At 34.9% G+C, this 15,886-nt stretch overlaps 1 protein-coding gene across 1 annotated transcript in view; it reads right to left on the minus strand.

Moving 5' to 3' along the window:
- LOC127235597 (serine-rich coiled-coil domain-containing protein 1) overlaps positions 1–15,886 on the minus strand; it is a 528,053-nt gene that overhangs the window by 339,182 nt on the left and 172,985 nt on the right. Inside the window, exon 4 of the mRNA XM_051202943.1 lies at positions 7,328–7,421. Coding sequence (XP_051058900.1) covers positions 7,328–7,421 — 94 coding nt within the window. The remainder of the gene's footprint in view (positions 1–7,327; positions 7,422–15,886) is intronic.

Here is a 15,886-nt window from a genome sequence, read left to right on the forward strand (position 1 = left end):
CCCTTTGTTGTCTGCATTGGGACCAGTTATGGTTTTATAATAGTCTCTGTGGTGAACTGAATGGTTTCGATAGCCTTATTTATTTGAATAGTTGGAGGAACTATTTAGGAAGATTTAGAAAGAGGTGCCTTATTGGAGGAGGACCATCATTGTGGGTGGGCTTTGAGGCTTCAAATGCCCATACCATTCCCAGTTAGCATACTACCTCCCCTCTACTTTCTCTCTGCTTTATGGTTATAATTTCAGTATGTAAGCCCCCAGACACTGCTCCTGTAGCCATGTTCCTCACCACGATGGTCATGGCACTCACCCTCTGAAACTGTGAGAAAACCCCCCAATTAAATGTGTTCTTCATAATTTGCTTTTGTCATGGTGTTCTTTCACAGCATCAGAAAAGTAACTAAGTCTCCATTTGCTGTAAAGTTTCTTTGATGACGGCTGTAAGCTACACTTATCTGTGGGTATAAGAACAAGTTTTAGAATGTAGTTAGAAACTATGCTGGTCTAGCAAAGTGGTAAATGTAGGTTCTCTTATGAGATTCATGAATTCACTAGCTCCAGATGTTTGGCTAGCTTTCTGAGACATGACTTCCCTCATGTTGAGTGTGTAAGTTAGATAATTATTAATCATCACCAACATATGAGTATTATTACCCCACCCACCTTACGAATATCCTCCCAAGCTGGCCACTGTTTAGTTCATAGGCCTATTAGTTGGACAAGATTATTGATTACTGCTCTCTCCTGTTAGATTGCATAGTACTTCATGTTCTAAAGAAACTAGACCACAGGAAAGAGGTTATATTGCTAGATCTAGCTGGAATAATCTGAACCCTGTGCCCTCAAAGTACAGGGTCTTGACAACAGGGGCTTAATCGTCAACCTGTAAGAGCCATCCAAGAGAAACAGCAATAGTTTATGCTGTTTGGGGGAGTAACTTGAACTACCATGACTAATAACTCAAGCAGAGATTTCTCATGTCTGGTACTGAATTTTTTTCTTAGGTAGTCTATGGCTCTTCTGGGGAACACTGTCATCTAAATCACATTGCTTCATGTGTGTATTTACTAACTTCAAAATTTTATCTCCAAAGTTAAGCAGCATAAGTTTCTGAGTTTTTTACAACTTCGTTGAAGATATCCTATGCCCACTTCTTTTGATCAAGATGCACCATAATTCCTACAATCTTACAGTTGACTTTTATAATTTCCTTGTGTTAACTTTGTTGCAACTCTTTAAACATTGCCATTCATATTAGCAAAACCACTAGGGGTTCATCTCTAGTCTGTTGTGCTCTTACCCATTAAAAATTAGTAACAAAATTAAATCCTTAATTAATAGGCACAGGAGGAATTCCTAACACACTGAAGAATTTTTATAATGCTTCTTCATCAAATTCCAAACATTTAGCTACTACCTAATTAATGTCTAATTGACATTGCTATGCCATTACCTCTATTTGCATGTGGACTTACACCAATACTGCTCTGGGTACTTCAGAAGCAAACACAAAATTAATAACACAAGTAATAAAGTCTGCCTTTACTCCATCATCCACCTACTAAATTCTTTTTATCAAAGACAACTAAATAATTTAATTTTTTTTTCAATTAAGTAACCCACCTTCAGGTGGCAAAGACCAACTGTAATGCAAGGCAAGAATTCAATTTCCTTTTTAACATTTATGAACTTAGTTTCTAGTGTTTACGGTATTTAAAACAGAAATGTGTTATTTCTCAGATACTTTGCCATTCTAATTAGGCTGTATAGCATTTGGGACAAGTAACTAATATCTAGGGGAAAAAGTTTTCAGCTATTTAATTGGACTGATTTAACATAAAGAAATGTACTGTGTATTTTAAGCAACATGTCTTCATTTGGTAATATTAAATACTACCAACTCATCACTTAATGTTATAAAATTAAAATATTTAAATTTGAAAGCATATTCTAAAGTAACCTATAATAGTCATGAATTATTCAAAACTCAAGGGCCCTTAAAGACAACAGTGAGAAAACAAAGTATTTACAAAAGATTAAAATTGTCTAAATTCCAAGAAGCAGAATCAAACTGTACTTGTTTCCTGATCTAGCCTATGCAACCTAGGAAGCCAGAGACTTTGCATCAAAACATGCCTCAGTCACCTCCTTAGTCAGGTTGATATTCTGGGGATGAATATAATCACAAGATGTTAGAAATGGAGAACAAGATTCACTGCAGCAGAAATGGAATCCTGACTCAGACATGTCTTATTTCAAGGCTCCCAAATCATTTTCACATATTTATTTCTTTTTATTTTCAAGATTTGAAAATGAGGTCACACTATGTCTAAATCATTTCCAATATAATTTTCCCCTTCCCAGTGCTTCCACCTCCTCTACTCTGTCTCATGACCTCTTCTATAATAACCAGATTAATATGGATGCATGTGCATGTGTTCATGGCTCACTATTTGAGTATAAGGATATATATTTAGAAAGCTGTTAGATGCTATTTTGATTTAGAAAAATGTGCTAATAGTTTCTCCTCTGGGAGGGGGTCGACAAAATCTGGAAGGCATCACCCTCCCTGTGGAGTTAGGGGGGGGGGGTGATGGGATGTGAGGGAGAGGAAACTGGGATAAATATGTAAAATAAAAAAATAATTAATTAAAAAAAAATAGTTTTTCCTCTGAGGTCCATGATTTCTCCAGTTATGAACAGTGGGCTAGGTTTAGAGTAACAAAGATGAATTCCTTCCTATCAAGTGGTCCTTATGTCCAATCACATAGTTGTTGGTTACCCAAAGATTTATGGGCCACTATTTCACCACTGGGGATATATTGGTGGGCGGTTCTTTCTTTGGTTCACGGATTTAACAACTGGGCATGACTGTTGATTCCCTTTCTCCCCTGGGAGCTTACATGGCAGCTTCTGATGCCATTGGATCTGCAAGGAAAGAGGCTTACAGGTCTGGATCAGCTCCAGTTCTCCAAGTTCCTTCTCCAAAGTGTGTTGTGACCTCAGCAACACGGTCGTATCTTCAAGTTGTAAAAGGAAACCAAGGGTAATAGCAATGGCCTATATTATTTTCAAAATCTCTTGGACCCCTTCTCTGCCTGATTAACCACTGCAAGGGAGGTGGTCTCCTGCCTACCACTGGGATATTTGTTCAATAACCTATGACTTTTAAGGGAAATATTATCAATATTTTTTACCACAACTTCGTCTAAACTATACACAGTTTTAAGTGAAGTTCCTTTAGGATTTTCATTTTTATTTTTCCTTGCTTCCTTTCTCTCTCTCTCTCTCTCTCTCTCTCTCTCTCTCTCTCTCTCTCTCTCTCTCTCTCTCTCTGTGTGTGTGTGTGTGTGTGTGTGCATGTGTGTGTGTGTGTGTTGGTACAATTTTAAATTAAGCTATAAATATATAATCTCTATTACTTTATATTCTAACTTTTCATTTATCAAGGATACATCATAAATATAGAATATTCTTTCTGTTTATAAGGTTAATTTGATGTGGCTTTGATAAAGTTCTTACTCACTATGATCCATCAGTTTCCTTTCCACAAGTTTATGTTTTAAACCAACTCATTAAGACTTACTGCTTTACAATAAGCAGTATGTTTTAAAGTGTAGAACTTCTATGCATTGTGATATTAACTCAGTACCAAAAGCAAGACACGGAATATTCAGCACCTCCCAATCTTCCTCAACATCACTGGCTTCTTTCATTCTCTTCCTGTCCACCCATTCTCTCCCCAGACAGAGTTGTGTGTCTTTTTGTTTGTTGTTTCTGTTGTTTTCTTTTCCATGAAATCTGCACTGTTTACACTACTTGGATCTTGTGTTATTTTCATTGCCACTTTTCATGAAACACAGTTCTTCATCAATGAATTCATGCTCTCATCCCAATCAATATTCCAGCTTTTGCTGAAGTTTTTCTATTATGTGGATTTAGACTAATTTAGCAACCTAATCTTTAACCTGCTCTCATTTTTACTTTAAAACATATAATTTTAAAGTAATATGATATTCTATGGCAAGAGTGAGTTATATTAAAAGTACACAATGTGGTTATGTTTGGTGTGCATGTATATAATTCTACACTTGCCACAATCTTAGTCTTTAATGCTTCTTGTATTATCAACATCTTTGACCTGAGATTCCCATAATTTGTTCATCTTATAACTGATCAAAGTTTTCCATGTTTTTCTTCCCAGACACCACAGTAAGCATCAATGCACTCCTATCTCTAGGTTTCTAACATCAGGTGAGCTCTGTCATCCTCCCCTCATCATTTGATCAGTCTTGTTGATCCACTGACTTTACCAGGCTACTCTTCCCCAGGAGGTTCTGCCACAGTGATGCTGAAGAATGTCTAGGATAGATGCAAAGGGAATAATAGCTAAAGATGATGAGTCACAGACCCAAATCTAAATTATCTGGATATATATTGTCCCACACACTAGCCTTTTAATAGCATTCATTTAGAGAAGTGGCACCTTACAGTTGCCCAAGGCTCACATCTGAGCAACCTTGGTTTTAGAGAAAGAGGAGACAGGTGAGTGGCTCAGCATCTATTTCTTAATTACACCTTCTGTGCAGTGAGTCATAAGAATAACATATCACTTTTATTCCCTTAAATAAACTGAGTACTGGTCATAATACTTTATACAGGAAAATAATTTTTTAAAGGTTAATGTTTACCCAGAGCAGACACATGGAGCTACATCTTTGTTTGGATTGGAAGTCATTATCTGTTCTTCCCTGTGGCTGGCTATCAAACATAACTGCTTTTCACCATGACTGACCCAAACAGAACTAGACTTGTCATGTCATCTCTGCATTCAATTATTTCATAAGTATTCCAATAAACACAAAATAGAGATAAGATTTCAGTAGTTTTAATTCCAAATCCCTAAAATTCCATGACTCCCTTACTCAAGGCACTCATTTTCCTGTTTTGATCACTTTACACAATTTATCAACTTAACCTGCTCCCTGCTCAGCCACACACATCTCTACAAAATATTATGTAAAATTCAAACTCAATCAGAATGCCATTATGAAAGTCAACAAAATGAGCTATAACTCTATAAGACTCAGTTAAATCATCTTCTCTATCATTGATTCAGAATGAGTGTATATATATATATATATATATATATATATATATATATATACACACACACACACACACACACACACACACACACACAAACATAAGCTGAGTTAAACTTACTCATCTCTGTAAAATTCATTTATTCTTAATAGAAACATTAAAAATCCTAGCTTTTTGCAAAGAGTATATATAGATTTAAGTAAATGTTCCCATGAGGGTTGTCACATTTCATTTAGCTGCTTAAAGCACAGTTGTCACCTTTGCCTTCCATCATCCCTACCACCCACAGAAGAAACCAGACCGTGTATCTGTAGATTTTTCCATGCCTGATCCTTGGCTGCCTATTGACAACCTTACATTGTCACTTCCTTCTTATTTTCTTTCAATTCTGCCCTTCTTATAAAATTTGTAGTTCAAACTAATTTCGAGAAGTCCCAAATTAGTAAATTTTATTTTATTGCAATTTTTTTAGAGACAAGTTTTCTCTATTTAATAATGTAATAAATTTATTTATATAATATCTCATTTAAGAAAAAGAAATATATTTAAACTTATGAAATTCACTTTACCACACAATGTTTATAAACAATAAAAAAAATCTTTTGCATTATTTCATAGGTAGCCAGAAAATATGTATGGGGTAAGATTAAGAGAGGAGAAGGAGATGAATACATCAGGGTTGGCACCAAACTTCTCTCAGAATTACATAAACAGAGACAGACTGTCCTTCTATTATAGATGCTGATGCTGGGGTTTGACCTAGGCTTTAGATATACTATTGAATCCATCTCTGTTCCATTCATTATTAACAATTTACCAATAATCATACAATAGTAAATATGAATGTTTTATTGCTTTTAGTTATGATTTTTGAACTATTGAATTATAAGTAAGAGTCTTATCAAGAGAAATTTGAAATATTTTCAATATTTTCCTACTGTAGACATTTGAATATGTAATACATATACAGTATTATTTTATAGTTTTCCAATTTTATAAGTATAGATAATAGAGATTAGATAGTTTGATCTATAGGTAAATATGTTGTGCTTTAGTAAATATCTACCTGTAGCAACTTAAATGGTTCTGAGATGTTGACTAATTCTCTTTTAAAAGACTCCTTACAAAGTGAATACTTTTAATGTGTTCCCCTAATGTCTAAGTATTAAGATAAATACACATGCAGCACAAACTTGAGAAGTGAACATCATGAAAAGCAATCAATGTGCCTTAGAAAATGATAGCTGTGTAATCAACTTCAGGTAGAATGCTTTGAAAAAAAATATATTACTTGAGTATAAATATCTGACATAAACCAAACATCTGAAAATAAGGCTGAGAATTAGGACAGAGAATGGAAGTCACAGAAGTATGAAGTAGGAACATTAAGTACCACAAAGTCAATATTCCCTAAATGATCCAGTAAACATAAGACTTTAAAGCTTACTTTAACAATATTGACATTTAATATATAAGTAATAATGTAAGACGTGTCATTAAAATAAGATAACATAATCTTTGCTTTCAAATACCTAAATAATTAGGTCATATAAAGTGATTTGAATGAATAATTATTTTTGAATTTATACTATTTAATATTTAATATAAATTATTACAAATAAGGTGGATGGGCATTCTTATCTTATGTGATATGAATTTACTTATTACTCATTAAAAACGTAAATGTGCATTTGAGGATACATCTATAGCTGTATGCATCACTATAGGCTCTCAGATAAGCATGGGAGTATCAGCATTAATCTATATTGTTAGGGATATTGTGTCTAAAATTTAGAATAACAAATTAGATCTCCAACACTTACATTTGATTAAAAGTAAACCATGAAAAATGAAATAGTAGCCATTGTATGGTTGCCCTTCAAACATAAAATATTAATGTTTTAAATTAGAAAGAATTTTAATTGGAGCATATCTCCTTTTGAAAGGATTTTGTATTCTGTTTCATTTTATAATTAGCTCTAGCTAGATTCATGTTTCCACAACTGACTTTCAAATTATTGAGTACAAGAAGCTCAAGTTATGCAGTTTCTAGCTTTCTTCTTGCACACAGATGATAAAAGAAGAAAAAGAAGACTGGCCATGCTCTAAACATCTAGGTTACAGGGAAAGATACATTAAAAGCTAATTGATTCAACTGGAGTCATATTCTTGCCGGCATTTACTGGGATCATATTACCATAGGCATTTAATCAACTCTTACCTGGGGGTTGAAGATTCTGTTCCTCCAAAAATTCTAAATCAAGCATTAGATCATCTTCATCCAGTTCACAGGATCCCAAATGATTTAGAACATCCTGAATGAAAAGGAAAACTGATCAAGAAGAGAAAGCAAAGGAGCTACTGCCATATGCAGTAGCCATGAAGCAAAACACTCAACACATCAAAATTTGACTCTTGTGACTTCTAAATCTACCAGTCCTATGAAATATTTAACTTTTCCTATTAGATTATTAAAACTAATAACATATTTTTGATTGAGTATATATATGTATTATATATAAATATGATATGATATTGAAAAATGAGTCTAAGACATCAGAATAAAAATAATCATTTTTATAACAAAAATTCTTTAATTACCATAGAGTGATTTTTTACATATTTAAAAAGTATGTAAAATTTCAAATACACAGATGTCCCTTAATTTCATTTTTCTACTATTTCAAATTCTTGGCCATATTGTAAATGGCATGTATAGGTTCTACTTCATGATATGGTCCTCAAATCCATTTTTTTAAAAGTGGTTGCTTAGTCCCATAACATTTGTTACTAATCACACCAATATATCTTGCAAGCCCATCACTGTTGTAGGTCATAGGGTCTATATTTGAATGAAATTGATGATCACTTTTCTCTTCCAAAACCATGCAATGTGTATCTTCCATCACCATGAATGCGAGTCAGCAGGGGGTAAAGCTTATAGCTGAACACCAGATCAGTATTTCCATGCTTAATAATATAAGTAAACTGTGTTCAATAGGGCTTTACCCTCTGGCTATGGAGTTACTGACAGCCTTGGAAATAAAAATGATATTTGGGGGTAGGGTGATGGATTTATGGGGACCCTTCGGCCAATAACTAAACAAGATAGAACCAATGGCTGGCACAAGAGGTTTGTGTTAAATGGGGAATTATCTCCCCCATTATATAAGAAATTAGTTTAAATTCCTTTCATATATGTATACATTTTAGGATGATTCTGCAGTAGATTTCTATATGGCTTTTCACAAGATCTTTACATAACCCATCCTACTTAATATTCCAATTCCAGTTACTAAAAACAATCTACAGACTGAACATTATCCTCATAAAAATCCAACATAATTCTTCACAGAAATTGAGAAAACAATCTTCAAATTCATATGGATGGATGGACAGACAGACACACACACACACACATACACACACACACACACACACCAGAATAGTGGAAACAATCCTCAATCCTTAATAATAAGAGAAACTACTGGAGGTGTTATGATCCCAGATTTCAAGTTATATTCCAGAGTTTTTGTAATAAAAATAGCATGGTTATTAGTTTAAAAACAAACATATTGACCAGTCAAGAGAGAAAAGCATCTTCAATGCATGGTCCTGATCAAGCTGAATGACTAAATGTAGAACAATGCAAAAAGTTCCATATTCATGCCCAAGAAAGGCCACCACCATCCAAGCATAGTGGCTACCTATACAATGGGAAAAATGCAATATCAATTATACATCAGAGGTATTTTTTATAGGAACCCTAGTCAAACAAATAGCCAGCAATGTTTTGAAAAGAGTGAAAAGAATATACTTCAAATATTGGCCTTTTACAATAATTTGAAGTTTTTTATTTATTTAAAATAATTCAAGGAAAAACAAAGTCCAACCACACTGAACCTCTTAGAAGAGAAAGTGGGAGGTACCCTTGAATGAATTGGTACAGGAGACTGCTTCCTGAACATAACACGAGTAGCACAGACATTGAGATATCAATTAATAAATAGGACCTCCTGAAACTGAGAAACTTCTGTAAAGTAAAGGACACAGTCAAGAAGACAAAATGGCAGCCCACAGAATGAGAAAAGATACTCACCAATCCCACATCTGACAGAGGACTGATTTCCAAACAATACAAGAAACTCAAGAAGCTAGTCGCCAAAACACCAAATAATCCAAATAAAAAGTGGGGTACAGAACTAAATAGAGAATTCTCAATAGAGGAATACAAAATAGCTGAGAGACACTTAAGACAGTGCTCAATATCCTTAGTCATCATGGAAATGTAAATCAAAACAACTCTGAGATACTATCCTATTTTTCTCAGAATGGCTAAAATCAAAAACACCAAAGAGAGTTTATTCTGGAGAGGATGTAGAGAAAGGGCCACAATCCTCCACTGCTGGTGAGAGTAAAAACTCATACAGCCACTTTGGAAATCAGTATGGCAGTTGCCAGGAAAATCAGAATTAGTTTACCACAAGATCCAGCAATTCCACTCTTAGCCATATACCCAAAAGATGTGCATTCACACAATTAGGACATCTGCCCAACTATGTTCATAGCAGCATTATCTGTAATAGCCAGAATCTGAAAGAAATTTAGATGTCCCTCAACTGAAGAATTGATGAAGAAAATGTGGTACATTTACACAATGGAAAAACAACAGAATCTTGAAATACACAGGCAAATGGATAGAACTAAAAGAAACCATTCTGAGTGAGGTAGCCCAGTCACAAAGAGACTAACATGGTATGTACTCATTCATATATGGATTTTCGACATAGACCAAAGGATTATTAGCCTACATTCCACACAGCCAGAGAAACTAGGACACAAGGAGGATCCTAAGAGAGACATACATGGTCCCCCCCCAGAAGTGGAGAGGGACAAAATCTCCTGAGCATGGAGGGAGTTAGGAGGAAGAGGAGGTGACAGGAAATGAAAGGATAGGAAAATTGAGTCAAAGAAAGAATAGAAGAGAACAAGAAAGGAGATACCATAATAGAGGGAGCCATTATAGGTTTAAAGAGAAAGTTGGCACCAGGGAACTGGCACCAGATGACCCCAACTAACAATCTAAGCAATAGTGGAGAGGACCTTAAATGCCCTTCCCCAGTAATGAGATTGATGACTACCCTTATTTGCCATCCTAAAGCCTTCATCTAGTAGCTGATGAAAGCAGAAGCAGACATCCACAGCTAAACACTGAGATGAACTCCTGGAATCCAGTTTCAGAGAGGTAGGAGTGATGAGCAAAGAAGTCAAGACCCACAGAAATAGCTGACCTGAACAAGGGGGAGCTCATTGACACCAGACTAATAGTTAGGAAACCAGCATAGTACCCACCTAGAACCCTGGATGTGGGTGTCAGTTAGGAGGTCAGGGTGCATGTGAGGGAGCAAAGAGGGTAAGAGAGAGGGAGGGAGCAGGAACTGGGATCAACATGTAAAATAAAATATAAATAAAAAATGGCATAGTATTAAATTGCTCCCTGAGTTACCTTTATATCCACAGATTAGTGCATCTTCTTTACATAGTAGGTGGTGATTATATATACAGACACCTACAAATGACCAGTCAATATAAAGAGAGAATAAATGGTTGTAGATGGCTCAACTCTAAATGGGACATCTAGGTCAGACATTCTCCCTATTCAGCACTGGGATCACTGTAGAAGAGGGGGCATAAATACTGCAAGTGTCAGAGGTAGTGAATGTTTACACAAAAACATTATTTGCTAAACATGGCAAGGTCACTGCTATCATGCCGTTACTACATGCACAAGACTTGCCTAAGATCAAACCAGTTAAAATTCCTACATTGATAGGTGGAACTCATGAAACCCCACTCCTAGTTGAAAAGCTGTTAGCAATTGTTGGCTGCCAGGGAAGGGAGGGAAAGCTCTTTTTAAGGAGAGCAGCCTCTAAAAGTTTACCTATGTTCTAGAAGGTGGTCCTTAACCCATGCACATACCAGCAGCAGTAAGTGACCTAAGTGTATTTGTGCATGTGTGTGTGTGTGTGTGTGTGTGAGAGAGAGAGAGAGAGAGAGAGAGAGAAGAGAGAGAGAGAGAGAGAGAGAGAGAGAGAGAGAGAGAGAGAGAGAGAGAAGTAAGAAAAGCAAATGAAGTTAGGTGTGGAAAGTGGTAGGAGAGATATATGAAGAGTAGTAAGGGAAGGACTAGTAAACTAGTGAGCACATTTGATCAAAACTATATATATATATGTGTGTGTGTGTGTGTGTGTGTGTGTGTGTTTGCACGTGCGCATGTGTATATATAATATCACAATTTATAAAAAGTAAAATAAAATACTGTCAATTTGAAAAGCAAGTTCTTTGATTCAAAATAGATGTAAAAGTAGGACATTTCATTGGGTAAAATAAAGCAGGCTCAAAAGCAAAATACCATACAAGGAATCAAACACATCAAACTCAATGAAACAGAGAAGAGACAAGTGATTACCACAGGCTAAAAAGGTACTTGGGATGAAGAGATGATGCTCAGATACTAAATTTCACTTAGGAGAAATATGTTTTGGAAGCTAGTGCTTGGTTATTTATTTAATCATAATGTGTACTTGAAAACTGCTGAGAGTAAAATCTCTTCACCTCAGGAACACATAAGATTGCAGATGTTGATCATCTTGGCCAAATATTTTCCAGAGCCTATACACATTAAAATACCACAGTACACACATAAATCTGAGACTATAGTTCTTGCATCTTCAGAATTTCCCGAGTATCACTATTGTGTCCACAAAATATCTCATTAACCAAATAATAGTTAATTTACAATATGGTATGAAAATAATACTTCATTTAATTATCTACAGTTGAAGCATTCCATTGTAAAATTGTTTTAATGAAGAACATTAGTCTATTGTTTAGAACTGCAAAATTTAAAAACTATAAGATATTTTAACAAAAAAATATATAATATTTAGGGATAGTACCCATGTAAGAAAGATTGTAAAGTGTTCTTAATTGCTATACTTATTCTATTTAAGTTAACTTTGAACTTCAAAAGTATGTATTGATTTTTCTTCTAAAGCTTTACCCTCACTTAATTTTCATTATTTCTGGTTTGTATGATTCTAAAATTGTAAAAACTTTTCACCTTTTTAAAATTCCATTAGCTGAATTGTAGTCTGCCAAAGAGAACATCACTCTTGTCCTGTTAATGCTGTGAATATAACATTGACTATAAAACAAATCTTTTGCATAGATAAGGACAGGAGCCACTACAGACAATGGAAATATTCAAGTGTAGACAGCTTTCTGTGGTAAGGTACATGACTGAGTCTAGGCTCATTTTCACACACACAATACTGGAAGATGATGGATTCAGATCGGCGAACAGCCCCCTGACTTACATTTACAGTTTATCACGTCATTTCTATAACAGGAAGAAAACATTTCTAAAATGACACTTACTCTGTCAACCTTGATGTCAAATGATAGGTTTTATAAATGTGATATGTAATACTGACTCAGACACTAAATCAGCTTGGTAAAAGTAAAAAGAGCAACAACAACAAAAATGTAAACTTCCTAACACCCTAGTGAATATCCAAGTCTGTCATGTAAAAACCCTTAAGATGCCTAAGACCTCCTTTTATTATAGGTTAGCCAAAGTTAGATGAACTGCAAAGCCTAGTCATCAAGAGTGCCATACTTTTGACAGCTTTCACAATATCACTATCAACTTTGTTGAGTTCACAAAACCATTGGTCAGGTACTGAAAGGCCCTGACAAGACTCAACAAAACCCATGGAAATCAATGGGAATTATGGATATGGCTTGTTACAGATAACGATACAAGTAAAAACAGTGTCAAAGAAGAAGTGCACAGGGCAGAGTTAAAATAGACCCCAATGAGTTTTCCATTGTCATCAAGATGCACTGCCTTTTGGCATTGAATTATTAAAATTCTAATACAGTGTCACCATGGAAAGAAGCACAGTTATGCATCTTCAATATTCACATTGCTGGGGCTACACTGTATAGTGTGATAGACTCTTCCTACACAGATGATTTCAAACTCTAACTTATATTGCATCACCCAGAACATCTGGTGTGTCACACCCTACTCTAAGATAGTCAAGAATGCCCTTCTCACCCTATGATCCAATAAATACAGTTAGCTACTTTTTCCAATAAAAGACAGTATGGTGTTAAGGTAAGTAAAATATGAATAACTTCTGAAATAAACCTTTCCTAGTTTTCCTCTATGCCTTGTTCCAAATTTTCCACATTGGACACTAATTCTAGAAACAAAAGTAAATGTCCCCTTAATAATAAGTAGCACTTTTTGAAGGCTTGCCTATTGTAAAGTTCCAAGCAAAGAGCCAGAGAAAAATGCTTACATAAACAAAAAACAAACAAGTAAGATGATTTCAGCAACCATAGCTATTCGCATTATTAAAAATAGCAATGCTTGTTCTCAGATGTACATAGTACATACAGTGTTTTTCTAAGACGGGTGACCCCTGTAAAGCTGTCACTTGGGCTGTGTAAAGAATAAGAAAAAAAAAGAGATATGACACAGTTGTGAGGAACACCATCTAAACATAGAAACAGCAGGTGCAAATTATTTAAAGTAAGTGTACCTGGCATATATGTAAGTATGTGAAGAGGAGGGACAGATGGATTGAGCCCCATGAGGCCAAGTGGTGCAGGAGATAGACACACAGCCAACCTCAGGGAATGCCTGCTAGTCAGCAAATGAGTTTAGAATAAATGTGACATGCTCAGATACTCATTTTGGAAAATCACCCTGTCTACTTTGGCAAGAGATTGTATCCTGAAGACATAGTGCCACAAATGTGGACAGTGTAGTTTTCAATCGCCCATTGTAACATTCTCCCAAAGTCCTTATTTGCATATGGCATGTTTACCACTGTTGGTCTCTTTCCTCCTGTTCATTTGTTAATGCGAGTGACACTGGCTTGGTCAATACTCATGTGACATCAGCATCTTTTTCTGGACCAGGCAAATGCATGTGCACTTCAGTTGGTTTCCACACACTTCATTCTCTGGTTATCTGCATTCTCTTTCAGACCATGTGGAGTGCACACCATATCCCAGAGTTTGAATGGACTGATTGTTTGTTACCATAGACATGTTCTCTAACCTCTTCTGATAAATCTCACCTAGAACTAGAATTCTGGGAACAGATGTCAGTTGTAATGTATGGTCGTGGAGCAATAACTACTCTTCATTGCAAGGCTAGATCCAAGTTAATGGAAAACTAAAATTAGTTGTAATATCAGAAAAGGTGGTCAAAATGAGTTTTTAAGAGTATTCAACCACAAAATAGTGCAATAACTAATTGGAATAGCAATGTAGGTAAGTAATTTAATGGATTCTGTATATAAGAGATTAATTGAAGGTAAATATGTGTCTGCCCATGCATAATAAACAGGTAAATAATTATTTGATTAAGAATCTCTATGAAGACACTGGTGATAATATATAGATTTTAATGTATAAGTCATTATTAATAGAATTGAGTATATGTTTTAAATACTACATATTGCTATTAAAATTAGTGTTAGAATTTTCATTTACTTTATTTTGGTTTCTATAAAGAAAGAAGAGTTCATTTCATGGTTTCCACACTTCAGCTACATCAAATGTTTGTTTTCACAATTATTCCTTCCTCTTTGGATAGCTACTTGTATAAAAATGCAGAGTGGACATTATAACATTGACAGATTTGTTATAATTCTAAGAGTGTCAACCATTTAAAATACAATGTCACATGTTTCCCATTTTTCACAGAAGCTAAATAGCCACAACTTTATTTCAAAGGGTTCCATCACAAATCTTCCCTTAGTCACAACTAGTTCTGAAGTCATCAATAAAACAACTCCTCAGTTCTATGTAACCATTCTCTTCTCCACATATGCAAATATGTGTCACTATTAATCTTCCACAAAGCATTTCCATCACTGGTTTCAAGAGACATTATGAGTTGCTCAAAGTGTGTTTTATGTAACCATAATTAGAAGATTGTCTCTTCTAAGACCGCAGCTATTTTTACACTGATCCCACATAGAAAATTAATCTGTATTACAGACTTCTATAGAGTTACACTAGAAATATGATTGGTCTAGGGCCTTCTAACCATTCCATATAGACCTTCAATAATATATATCCTTGTTGGGATACCCACACAATAAATATTGGTCTTGGGCCTTATAACAATTCCATGTAGACCTTCAATAATATTTATCCTTGTTGAGATAGCCACACATTAAAATGACAGATAGATGACCTGGAAAAGGGTGAGTTATAAACAACAAAAGCCTTTTCTGGATATCTGCTAGACTCAAAGGAGATGTAATGTCAACGTGATATGAATTCATATTGAGTTTGGACTACTCAGGTTGACCATGCTTCTTAACACTGTATAAAATTTCACTCTCTTTTATCTCTTATTTCATGTTCTAATTATTCTAATTTTTCATTTAAGTCATATGATGGCTTATAACTTTTCTAGAATAAAATTTAAAAAGACTTATATTACTATTTCTTGTCAAACTTGAATTGTTTTACTTATACCATTTGTCTTGTTGATTGACCAATGTCCAAAAATACCTTGCATAACATTTCCTTAAGGGGACTTTAAAATTTGTTTCAAGTATTAACTGTTTAATGTTTTTATTTTATATATTTTAAATGATGACTGTGAATAAGCACATGGCAGAAACTTAATGCACATACAATTTTTAGTGCCTTGAATTAAACCCAAAGTCTTGAGTGGGATAAC

Source organism: Phodopus roborovskii, unplaced genomic scaffold (genome assembly GCF_943737965.1).
Source record: "Phodopus roborovskii unplaced genomic scaffold, PHOROB, whole genome shotgun sequence".
NCBI lineage: Eukaryota > Metazoa > Chordata > Mammalia > Rodentia > Cricetidae > Phodopus > Phodopus roborovskii.